We start from the raw sequence: 13341 nt of genomic DNA, 5'->3' as shown, positions 1-13341 counted from the left end.
GTCAACTGTGCATCCCCTACACAGAGAGACTCATTTAATTCAATTATTTAAAAAAAAAAAAAAAGTGTGTTGCCAAGTTCAAACTTGACAGTTTATCCCAAAAAGAGATTTACAATGAGAGGTGGCTATATTTAAATATTTATGCTATAGATCTATATATCCCAAGTAAAAATACTTATATCTAGAATTCTGTGGGGAGTTACAATAATTAGGGTCCATAAATATTGCTGCAGTTCAATTACGGTACAATAATTACAAAATATAGAACATCTCTTTACAAATACAAATCAGTATATATTACAATTCATTTACAATAATTTCTACTATATAATTTTTAGCAAACTATCTTATCTAATTCTACTTTAACCTGGTTGCAAGTGCATTAGTAAGAATGCAGTTATTCCAGTATGTTTTGCCCTTAACGTGATAGTCATAAAACAGACTATCTGAATGATATTTTCCTATGTAAACTGGTGTTACATATGACAGAATATTCTTTATATAACTTCTTTTTCCAATCATCTCTAACAGGTAGAGCATGACAAACTGTATTTTAGAAGAGCATTAAGAAAAGAAATCAGGAGGCAGGTTTGAAAATAATTTTAGAATGGATATGCAATGAATAGCTGATATGCTACTAATTAGGAATGAGGGAATGACATTATTGGTTGTCATCACTCATCTTGTTATTTCCCACACAATTTTGTGCTGGAATTACACAGACATTTCATTGACAAAATCCTGCTCTACTATGAAGGACAGCAGCACAAGGTTGAAAGACAGGCAAGATATTACACCTCAGAATCCCACTCTAGCCCTCAAAAACTTCACTGTCAGAACCTGCTTGGTTTCAAAATAACCTTATTCCTACAGAGGAACTGACGATTCTGTGGGAGGAACTTGACGTACCCAACTTCAATCACATTTCAGCAACCCGGAGATAATCTATTTATTAGTTATGGCTTCCTTGAGGTGTGACATCACTTGTACAAAACTTGATAGGTTATTAACTCCAACTAGTGCCTAGCATCTTTAAACTATGAGGCACTTTTTCTGTTATTAAAATCATTTTCCTTAATAAATACTATAAGCTTGTAATGCATATCATTTCATCAGCTAAGTCTTCTTCATATCGTCCTGGTTCTGGTTCTTCATCACTGTAGCCAGGACCAAAGTCTTGAAGTTCATAATCTTGTCTGCTTAAAATGGGAAACATATCACCATTGGTCCCATTGCTAATATTTCCATTGAGAAGATTACTTGCTGCACTTTCCATCTCATCAATAGTCATGTCACACGCATCAGCAATCTCGTGTTTTGTAGCTGAGACAAATTTAGGGTCTTTTGCATACCTTCCTAAGCCTTCAGATATAAGTACCTGGCAGATGGAGAGGAGAGAATGAGATATAAAGTGGAATTATGGAAGGACATTCAGATCATAAAAATGTTTTTCATTTGTGGAAAATACTAGAAACTCCATGCTAAATCACAAATCACAGAATCACAGGATCATCTAGGTTGGAAGAGACCTCAAGATCATCGAGTCCAACCTCTGACCTAACACTAACAAGTCCTCCACTAAACCACATCGCTAAGCTCAACATCTAAACGTCTTTTAAAGACCTCCAGGGATGGTGACTGAACCACTTCCCTGGGCAGCCCATTCCAATGCCTAACAGCCATTTTGGTAAAGAAGTTCTTCCTAATATCCAACCTAAACCTCCCCTGGCGCAACTTTCAATTATTCCCCCTCGTCCTGTCACCAGGCACGTGGGAGAATAGACCAACCCCCACCTCGCTAAAGCCTCCTTTAAGGTACCTATAGAGAGCAATAAGGTCACCCCTGATCCTCCTCTTCTCCAGGCTGAACAAACCCAGCTCCCTCACCCGCTCCTCATAGGACTTGTTCTCCAGACCCCTCACCAGCTTTGTTGCCCTTCTCTGGACCCACTCAAGCACCTCGATGTCCTTCCTGTAGTGAGGGGCCCAAAACTGAACACAGTACTCAAGGTGCGGCCTCACCAGAGCCCGCAAGAGGACAATCGCTTCCCTAGCCCTGCTGGCCACACTGCTTCTTATGCAAGCCAGGATGCTGTTGGCCTTCTTGGCCACCTGAGCACACTGCTGGCTCATATTCAGCCAACTATCCACCAATACTCCCAGGTCCTTCTCTGCCTGGCAGCTTTCCAACTACTCCTCTCCCAGCCTGTAGTGCTGCTTGGGGTTATTGCGCCCCAGGTGCGGGACCCGGCACTTGGCCTTGTTGAACTTCATGCAGTTGACCTCAGCCCATCAGTGCAGCCTATCCAGATCCTCCTGCAGAGCCTTCCTACAGAGCTTCCTCAAGCAGATCAACACATGCACCTAACTTGGTGTCATCTGTGAACTTACTGAGGGTGCACTCGATCTCCTCATCCAGATCATCGATAAAGATATTAAAGAGGACTGGCCCTAGTACCAAGCCCTGGGGAATGCCACTAGCGACTGGCCTCCAACTGGATTTGACTCCATTCACCACGACTCTTTGGGCCTGGCTATCCAGACAGTTTTTAACCCAACAAAGCATACACCAATGCAAGCCAAGAGCAGCCAGTTTCTTGAGGAGAATGCTGTGGGAAACAGTGTCAAAAGCCTTGCTGAAGTCAAGGTAGACCATATCCACAGCCTTTCCCTCATCCACCAAGCACATCACTTTGTCATAGAAGGAGATCAGGTTAATCAAGCAGGACCTGCCTTTCATAAACCCATGCTGACTGGGCCTGATCGCCTGCTTGCCCTGCAAGTGCCTTGTGATGACTCTCAAGATAATCTGCTCTATGAGCTTCTCTGGCACTGAGGTCAAACTGACAGGCCTGTAGTTCCCTGGGTCTGCCCTCCGGCCCTTCTTGTAGATGGGCGTCACATTTGCTAGCCGCCAGTCAACTGGGACCTCCCCTGATAGCCAGGACTGCTGATAAATGATGGATAGTGGCTTGGCCAACTCTTCTGCCAGTTCTCTCAGTACCCTCGGGTGGATCCCATCTGGCCCCATCGACTTGTGCACATCCAAGTGCTGTAGCAGGTTGCCAACCATTTCCTCATGGATAGTGAGGGCCACATTCTGCTCCCCATCCCCTTCCAGCAGCTCAGGGTACTGGGTGTCCAGAGAACAATTGGTTTTGCTGCTAAACACTGAGGCAAAGAAGGCATTAAGCACCTCAGCCTTTTCCTCATCTCTTGTAACTAAGTTTCTCCCTGCATCCAGTAAAGGATGGAGATTCTCTTTAGTCCTCCTTTTTGCATTGATGTATTTGTAAAAACATTTTTTGTTATCTTTAACGGCAGTAGTCAGACTGAGCTCCAGATGAGCTTGGGCCTTTCTAATTTTGTCCCTGCACTGCCTCGCAACATCCTTGTAGTCCTCCTGAGTGGCCTGCCCTCTTTTCCACAGATTATAAACCCTCTTTTTTCTCCTAAACTCAAGCCACAATTCTCTGTTCAGCCAGGCCGTTCTTCTTCTGCACCAGGTCGTCTTTGGGCACCTGGGGACAGACCACTCCTGCGCCATTAAGATTTCCTTCTTGAAGAGCGCCCAGCCTTCCTGGACTCCTCTGCCCTTCAGAACCACCTCCCAAGGGACTCTGCCAACCAGTGTCCTGAGCAGCTCAAAGTCAGCCCTATGGAAGTGCAAGACTGTGGTTTTACTGGTCCCCCTCCTGACTTTGCCAAGAATAGAGAACTCTACCATTTTGTGGTCACTCTGCCCAAGACAGCTCCCGACAATCACATCCTAGGCTCACTAACCAGCTGTGTCAGGAAGTTATCTTCCACGCCTTCCAGAAACCTCCTAGACTGCTTTCTCTGTGCTGTGTTGTGCTTCCAGGATATGTCTGGAAAGTTGAAGTTCCCCACAAGAACAAGCGCTGACGATTTCGCAATTTCTGTCAGCTGCCTGTAGAACGCCTCATCTGTCTCCTCATCCTGGTTCGGCGGTGTATAACAGACTCCCACCAGGATGCTTGCCTTGTTGGCCTGCTCACTGATCCTAATCCATAGGGACTCAACCTTATCATTCCCAGCCTCAAGTTCCATGACATGAAAACTCTGATATAGAGAGCCACACCACCACCCCTTCTGTGCTGTCTGTCCCTTCTGAAGAGCTTATAGACAGTCATTGCAGCACTCCAGTCATGAGAGTGGTCCCACCACGTTTCTGTGATGGCAACCAAGTCGTAGCCTGGCTGCCGCACGATGGCTTCCAGCTCCTCTTGTTTGTTACCCATGCTGTGTGCATTACTGTAGATGCACTTCAGTTGGGCCATTGCCTTCTCCTCTGGCCTAGCCATTGTTACCCCTGGCACAGCTCTAACAAGCCTTGTTTCAGCTTGTCCCCCTTCTTACCCAGTTTAAAGCCCTCTCAATGAGGCCCGCCAGCTCCTGGCCTAGGATCCATTTTCCCCTTAGAGATATGGACCTGTCTGCGGCCATCAAGCCGGGTGCTGTGTAAAGTGCCCCATGGTCAAAAAAAACAAACAAAAATCCTGTGTTGGCACCAGCCTCTGAGCCACGGGTTTATCACATGGGCTTTCCATGTCCTCTCTGTACCCCTCCCTGCCACTGTAGGGATGGAAGAAAACACCACCTGTACTCCTGCTCCATCCACTAACCTTCCCAGTCCCCTAAACTCCCATTTGATAGCCTTCGGGCTTCTCTCTTGAATATCATCACTGCCAGCCTGGACTATCAAACGAGGATAGCAATCAGAGGGGCAAACCAGGTTGGGAAGATTTCTGGCAATGTCCCTGACCCTGGCCTCAGAGAGGCAGCAGACTTCCCTACGGGTAGGGTCAGGCTGACAAATAGGGCCCCCTGTTCCCCTGAGAAGGGAGTCGCCTACAACGATTACCCTTCTGTCTTTCTTGGTGGAGGCAGTCCTGAGGTGTGGAGTCAACTTTCTCGCCCTAGGCATCCTCCTGGGTAGACCTGCTACCTCATCCTCACCCACCAGTCTCTCAAGCTCCAGGGCCTCAAACCTGTTGTGTAAGGGCACCTGGGAAGGTGGGGCCGGTAGGGGGGGCATTGCCTGCGAGGTCGATCAGGGACCTGTCTCCATCCCTCAACTCCCAGGTCCCCTCCCTCTGCCCGACTGCGACAGGGCAGGGGGTCCACCCCCATTTGGGGTGTCTCAGCCCAGTACCTCTCCTTCAGGCCTGGCAGGGAGTTGCCCCACCAGTCTGTCTCCCGCTTGCACTCCCAGATAGCCCTCAGCCTCTCCACCTCCTCCTTGAGCTCCGCCACCAGGCGGACCAGGTCATCCACCTGCTCGCACCTCACACACACGGTGCCCTCTGAGGGCAACAACAGGCTCAGGCACTCCCTGCATCCAGAGACCTGAACTGCCGCATGTTTGAGCGGGCACTCAGTCTGGGTCATCACAGACTTTCTAGAAAGAGCTTTCTGCCTCGTGCAGACCATGGCGGTTCAGCTCCAGGCAGACAGCTGACAGCCGAGCTGCTCCTGAGCAGGGCGGGATGCTCTGCCCTGCCCCGCCCTGCCCCGCCCTGCCCCGCCCTGTGTGCCCGCCCTGCTCGCCGCGCTCCCAGGGGCTGCTTCTGATCATCAAGGCACAGGGGGCACTGCTGGCTCCGCCTACGCCTCCCTCGCGAGGGCTGCCGTGCCCTGGCGGCTCCCTCGGCTGCGTCGAGTGGGCTCGGTGCCGGAAAAAAGCCCTGCCTGTCCCGATCCCCCGCTCCGCTGCGCAACGCGTCTGCTTCGGAGCCCATCGCCTCGGCAAATCAATGATCCAAGTGATAGATGGAAGCAAGAACAGTAACTATGATACTCAGAAATGCAGTACATAATTTTACTTATCTCCAAATCCTGCCCCCCCCCCCCCTTTTTTTTTATATATAATACAAAGGAATTCTTAGCATTCTTTAGTATACTACAACTCAAACCTTGTGGTCCTTATTCATCCTCTCCACACCTAGTATATTGATTCATAGAGTTCTTGTTCTTTTATTTAGATTACTTCAAAAATAGTGATGTATTTATATAGAAAAAAATACAGAGAAAACTGGTCTGTTATCCTTCCCCATCAGCCCTTGTAGAAGGATACTTTACAACTAATCCTCATTGTCTAATAAACTTAAATTTCATTTTAAATCCTGTCCTTGAAGTGTTTCCAATTTTTCTTCCACTTATTTCTTGCAGTTTGATTTCCAGCTCCCTCACACTTATGTTAAGATTTGGATTTACCTGAAATCCTTTATAACATGACAACTGAGAAGAAGTTCCCCTATCTTTACCTAAAAAACGTTTCATTTGAAAGTGAAAATGCCACATTTTCAGGGAGATCATATGAACTGAACAATGTGCTTTTTAAAGTTAACATAAAAACTGAGCAGACACACTTGACTACTTTAGAGGTTTCTGCAATACTTACCGCTTCTACCAAACTGTCTGCGCTCCTCTGCTTGTCACTATGTTTATGCCTAAAGTCATTAGGTACAGTTAAATTGGCTGGTGTAAATGTTCGGTAGGAAATATCTGGGTCATCTGTGTACCAGGAGCTCCTGTGCAAGGAAGGCAGGCTACCATTCATATGCTCTGTAGATTCTGCCTTGTCAACATGGATTAGAGGTGTGTAATATGGAGTGCAGTCCCTGTTGGGAGGGGTTGCAGGAGGGGTTGCCCAGGAACGTGTTGAACGACTTGGTGAATGTTTATGAGCTTTACTGGAATCCAGACCTGCAACAGCCATGACCTGGTGTGGGAAAGAATTTTAAAACAGAGATTTCAAATGCTCAGTCATACCCATTTCTGATTTTAGCAAACAAGCTGTTTGCTAAAAAATTTTTTTTTCCTAAAATGCAAAGTTAGCATTTTCTGATGTTTAAGAGTCATGTAAAAGAGAAACAGAAATGTGATTAGTAGATAGAAGATAAAATTGTACTTTTTTTTTCTGTTATTATAACTGGTTTAAGCACGTTGCTTTCCTCAGCCTCTGGGGAAGAGTGACCTGTTCACCTGGCATCATTTAGAATTGTTTAAAAACTTTTCTTACTGGTACAAGTCCTCTCTGCATGATGATGCAGGGGATAGGAGACTTGTGCCACAGAAAGATTTTGTTTGATCATATGAAACCAAATGATTCAATTTAATTTGAAGTAATTAAAAACATCAAAAAATGAGTAAGACTACATGCCACAAGATCTAGTCTAGATCAAGTAAGTAGATGTACATACAATGTAATAGGAAGCAATAATCTGATTCACACAAAACAGATGCAGCTCCAGACACAGAACATGAGCTAATTTATATTCACCATATATTGCCTATGCTTGTTAAAACATCTTTTAATTATCCCAAAGCACCTTTATATTTCACAGCAATGTCCTCATGCATTGTAATGACCATCTAGTGCTATATATCTCTATTACATTACATACTGGGAGCTGCAAGATTGTCTAGAAATTCAAATTCATTGTCCTATTTTCATTGAAACAACACTAGTTTTTATGCAGCACCAAATGAAACAGTACACTTTGACTCAGAGATAAATCATTAAGATAAACTTTTTACTAAATCCTTATGCAGGTCGAAAATACTGCAGTTACTGAGGTTTGCACACAAAGTACTGACTCGCAGATTTTCCTGTTTCCCCCGACTCAGTAGATCGGTGGAAGATCTTCAGGAACTCACCCAGGTGACCAAGGGAAATGCAGGCTGCTTAAGAATTGCAGTAGTAGCAGCTTGCAGCTACTGAGCATTTTCAATGGCTCATGGATGGTATATCTCTAGGCTGTACAAATTACCATTTTCTCAGGGCCGCATAAGAGCTGGGTAATGAGCTGCAGAAAATGTATAGGTTGTACTTGCAAACGCAGCTGAGTAACTCCATGTGCAAAGATCAATCAATGGTTGCCACATTATTCAGCCCTGGTCAAAACTGGGGTTTGCCAGCTGCTTGTTCCACTTAAAGAATCACGGGGCAAACTACCCACTTTCAATGTTTTGTAGAAGGCAGATATTAGAGGAGCCTTGCATCTAGCAGCTAGCAAAAAGAACATGGTACACACGTGGCCTGGAAGTAGTGCACAGGCAAACTGCAAAATCCACTAGTACTTTTTCAAGCAACAATGACAGTCAGAGGTACAATATGGAAGCTAAAAAGACGGAATTCATTATTAGTTTAAATAAAAAAAAAAGATTTACCTGCTGCTGCATTAAGTGAAGTGGTAAAGCAGTGCGATGGTGGAAATTTGGAGAGAGTGGTATGTCATCTTGACTACTTTGTCGGCGGAGGCATTCAAAATTAAAGGAAGATCGTCTATTTGCTACAGGGAAACCATAATTCATTAGGAAAATAAAATACTTTCTTTTCCTGCAAGTTTATTATTTCCACAATTTCAGTGTGGGCCAACTAGCACACAAATAAAAAGATATCCTTCCAATGAGAAATAAAGTCTGCTAACAGAAGTAAACAGCTGATAATAAATAAAGGATAGATTCAGCACATGAGCAAACACGGTCCTAGGCAGAAACATGAGTAGCCTAACGTGACGCAATTTGAAGCAGCTCTGTTGACAAAGCAAGCGTTGTATAATGCAGCAAATTGATTCAGACTATTCAGGGTTTTGCTGTAAAATCCTGTGAATAGTTAAAAAGTGTTTATTCCTTCTTTCCCATAAACTCTTCATTCTAATGAGACAGATTTCCCCAAGAAAATACCAAATCCCCAGTTCCCTGGAAGCAGCGTGCAATATTAAAAGCCAGGTGCAAGTCCAAGTCAACTAAACATTATTGATTCCTGATGTTTGTTGTGTTACCTAAGACAATGATAAGCCATGCTCTCTGCTGTTACGAAGAACATTTACTGCTCATGTAAATGTCAGAAAGAAAAAAAAATAGAAATCTAAACTGGATCTAGATGTTTGGCTCATGTGGAATTGTTTCATCTGGTCTTGGTGAAAGCCTGTGGAACGATGGGTAATAGCACATGGTGACATTCATTTATGTTAGTTTCAGTGTGAAGAAAACCTGGATGCTGAAGAGCAGCTAGGATCCAGCTATGTCCTCATTGGAAAATTGGAAAAAGTCTGACAGCACAAAGGAATGATACAAAATTTTGCTCTCTTGAAACTAATTGAAAGTTCTATCTTTTTTCCAACACCAGGACTGTGGTAAAGAGAGTTGAAGAGTTAATTGCCATAAACTCTAGATTCACCATAATTATCACCGGCCCCTTAATGCTGGATAGCAATGACTGAGGTTCCTTAAAGAGCCACAAGATGAAACCAGGCTCCCCCGAAAGGTGATTCAGTCTACTTTTAATACAAACTCTGCATCTCTTTTCATTAACTCTATAGCAAACTATATATACTGGAACATCAACCTGAACCTTAGCTCCTGATCCTAACAAATGCTAAATGTCCCAATTCTGAAATAAAATAAAATAAAATAAAATAAAATAAAATAAAATAAAATAAAATAAAATAAAATAAAATAAAATAAAATAAAATAAAATAAAATAAAATAAAAAAATAAATAAAGCTCCCTTATCCAAAACAGGACATTTTGCAGATGCTTCTCTCCAGAAGACAGATGGAAAGAACATGAGCATTAGTTCTCAGGGCACTTCTGGAAGATACTCAGATAATACAGTGATGAGTTTGCAATAAAAACCTCTAGAAGGCCTGACAGAGCTCAATTTACTAACTATAGTACTCAGACAAGATAATGGATGTCACATGAACTTGGTTTGAATTCAGATGCTAGTAGTGCAATGTTGCCAGTACTTTTTTAACACTTTAAGTGAGAACATGAAGGCTTCCTTCCAAGTCAAAGAGCACATAAACTAACTACAAATAATAGCCTTGAACTTCTTTTAAAATCTGCTGAGATACTAAGCCTCTAAAATTTCTCATCTGTGCTCCTGAACATTAAAAAAACGCTTAAGATAGGAGGCCTGACTGTGCTCTTGTGCCATTATACTGGTGTAAGTCAAAGGGCTTTTCTGAAGCTCTTCCTATGCCACCCTTATGTAACTTAGATCAAAAGTAGGTCCTTTTATCCTAGGATATCAAATACCCTCTTATCTAGTACATTCATCTAGCTGCTTGCATGTAAGAAAGAGCACCCTGCTTAGTTCACCCTATTGGTGAACTTCCTCTGAAGACATTTTTTGTATACTCTCATCAGAACTTCATCAGAAAAGTTAAATGGAGCCAAAAGGCTGCAGTCACAGGAAGCCTTCAGCCTTTCCAACACTTCCACAGGAAGACCACAGAGGATTTTTACAAGAAGGTTGTTATCCTACAGTTTATGGAACGGATATCTGAAGCATCCATCTCTCTGGCTTAAAATTCCTCTGCTATCAGAGCAGCTTGTAGAAAGATGTACAGAAATCTCCTTTCACAGCCCCCCCCTTTGTCTGAAATCTTTCCCTGCTGCTGCTGGAGGAAAGCCATCAGCTTTCTGTACGCTGACATTCAGCTGAGCTGAGCTATTACCCTTTGTAGAATGAGACTCAGTCCTTGTGCTTTTTTCTATCTGCCCCACTTAAGGTCAGAAAGTCGCAGGCTTATCCTCAGGAGCTGTGTGCCCTACATGTCCAGATGGCACTGTGTATATGGTCAGAGCACTCGGACACATGTAACAGACTTGGCAGTGCTGACCATGCTATACCTGAGTACCCTTAGGGACACTGTGGGGTGGCATGGAGCTGAGCTATGTTTCTCACGCATCCACCCCTCCACACCAACCCTTGTTAGTTTAACACTCGAAGGGAGTTTAGTTTGCATTTCACAACCCAGACAAAGTGCTTCCTCCCTGTGAAGTGTCAGAAGGCCAAACTCCAAAACCTTTGCATCTGCACCTAATTTCACCAGAGGATTAGCACTGCTAACCTCTGTAGTGTGGCCTGGAACATACAAAAACAAAATTAAAGGATAAGAAGCCTGACAGGTCTTAGTAATGCAGACAGAGAAACACTGTGCTTGAGAGGAAGGGAAACCAAGTGAAGGATCTGAGAACTAAAAGAAAAAACAGTTAAAGAAATGAGTAAAAACATATGTTGGCAAAAATTATTCAATCTATACACTGAAACGTTTTCCCAATCAGGAGCAGCACAGAATTTTAAGGTACTTTCTACAGATGGCAGAGTGAATTTCCAGTGTAAATCTCAGATAGATGCTTGGTCCAGGATAATGCTGTTATTTTTCACAGGGATTTGAGATACACATTAAAAACCTAAAGGCATTCCAAAGTTCTTTGGGCAGAAAAACAAAACAAAAACTATCAAAAAACCCACAACCCCACACCATTAAGCTCTCTCTTGGTTCTGTTTTCCTTGAAAACTGCTATATTTCAGTCTACTGTTTACTAAAGCAGCAAGAGGTAAAGATATAAATGGAAGCGGTCCCAGTGCCAGTAAGCAGCATGTCTGCCAAGAGATGGGGACGTGCCAGCAGGTCCAGAGGTGTTCCAGAGGGATAACAGCAGCACAGCACATCCGTGGGTCTGGATAAGGGGGCACAGACTGAATTCCTCTGATCAAAGTTTCAGAGAAAACTACTGCTGCGTTCTACCTTACTTTCTCTTCATTTACCGATTCAAGTTAAAACTAGCAGTTAAATCAATTATTTTCATATTACTGCATGAGTGAGGCAAGAGATATTAAAAAGGCTGACTTGTGTGCCAGGATCTCTAGGTTGAGCAATGTCTCAGGATGGATAGGTTCTTCTGCTGTACACAGTAATCTGCTAGCAACATTAATCGAGAAATGTCTTGTTTTAAATCCAGTTTACAAAGAAGCATTTTGAAACTGGATTATTTTTTAAATAAATTTAAATAATTCTGGGTTTGCAAACAAATTGTTCTTAATGTACTTACGTGTCGGTGTTGGAGGTAGCAGCCGTCTCCTAGGAGATCTTTTTGTATCATAACAGGTCTGTGAATCATCTTCTTCAAAAAACCCATGTGGGTGATGGTAACCTTTTGGTCTCTCAAAATCTGAGTCATGGCAGTGATGTCTACAGTGGTAATCATATATATGCCTGAGTTAAAGTACAATAAAGTAAATGTTATTTCAGAGTTTCTGTAAGTTGATCTATTTAGGTGTTTTCTAGAAGATAACCAAACAAAACCAAGTATAACTGCATTATACAATTACATGACTCAGTTTTAAAACCCATGTTCTGTATGCAAACTGATTTTGAGATAGTGAGCATGAACATTTCTATCAGTATAATTACATAATAAATTCTCAGATTAATTTTTTATCAGTATATTTTCAGTGAAGTAATTTTTACCATTACAAGCTAAAATATAAATTGCTTAAAAGACAAAAACAATATTCTGTTCTGCTCCTGCCATTCTCTTTTGCGAATCCTAGCTATGGAACACAGAAACCCAGAGAATGGAACTCAGCCTTATACACTTGGATACTTGTCAAAAATGAAATCCTGTAAGGTTATTATTTGGCTGTAATTATCATATCAAAATGAGTGGCTTGAGAATTCTGTATAACTTAGTTTTTATGCAAATCTTGGCTTCTGTGCAATCCAACAAGATGCACATGAGTGTGCCAATCTTGTCAAAATTCAGATGGCAAAAAAGATAGGAGAGGAGGAGGAGAATAAAGAGTGTCTGTCACTTGTGTGTATTCTTTTATGGCTCTAAAATAAAAGGCAATAAACTCCTCTACTACTTTTGAGCAGTTGTTAAATTTACTCATCAGAGGGAAGCACAGCTATTGTGAGGAAGAACACCACAATCTACTGACAATCTTTTAAGTCCAAATGAAAGGTTAAGATGCGACATTGCTGAAGCCACATCACAGCAGTAATACTCAAGCCAAAGTAACTTAGGAACCACTCTTCTAAAGTTAGGAAATCCTATCCCAGTCCACTTCTGAAGACTGTGTGAAACAAAGCTGCAGTGAAAAGCTTTGATTTGTCAAAATTAAATTAAGGCTTTTTTTTTCCCCCTTAAAATTAAGTTATTAAATGCAAAGATCAAAGGAGTTAAAAACAAACAATCAGGTAACAGTTGTTACACACAACTGGACCTTGAAAAAAAAACACAAACTAACCCTACGTGACAAAAATACCACAATTAGCTAGGCTACTATTCTGAGTTTTGGCCAGAGAAAACACAAATGAGTGAGAAAACCAAGAGGAACTGGGTTACAAAATGAGAACTGTGCAGTTACAGCAAGGGGAGTCTGGTCAATACAAGTCTGCACATTGTTCAGTAATACAAATGTGTAACAAATGCCAATAATCTGACTGAAATGCAATCTATGATGTTTCCATAAAACATATGAACAAACCATAAAAACTATCAATTCCAATCACC

The 13341-nt window shown here is 42.6% G+C and overlaps 1 protein-coding gene across 1 annotated transcript in view; it reads right to left on the bottom strand.

The window, feature by feature from the left end:
- Positions 1–76: 76 nt before the first annotated feature.
- The window catches only part of CACNA1D (calcium voltage-gated channel subunit alpha1 D), a gene marked incomplete at its 5' end in the record, with an annotated part of 190000 nt that continues 176735 nt past the window's right edge, over positions 77–13341 (bottom strand). The window contains 4 exons of the mRNA XM_082768090.1: positions 77–1378; positions 6425–6745; positions 8197–8318; positions 11875–12038. Of these exons, the coding sequence (XP_082624216.1) occupies positions 1085–1378; positions 6425–6745; positions 8197–8318; positions 11875–12038 (901 nt within the window). The 3' untranslated portion in view covers positions 77–1084. The remainder of the gene's footprint in view (positions 1379–6424; positions 6746–8196; positions 8319–11874; positions 12039–13341) is intronic.

The sequence above is a fragment of the Aythya marila genome (assembly GCF_965140915.1).
Source record: "Aythya marila genome assembly, chromosome: 10".
Lineage (NCBI taxonomy): Eukaryota > Metazoa > Chordata > Aves > Anseriformes > Anatidae > Aythya > Aythya marila.
This window is presented reverse-complemented; position numbering and strand designations above follow the sequence as displayed.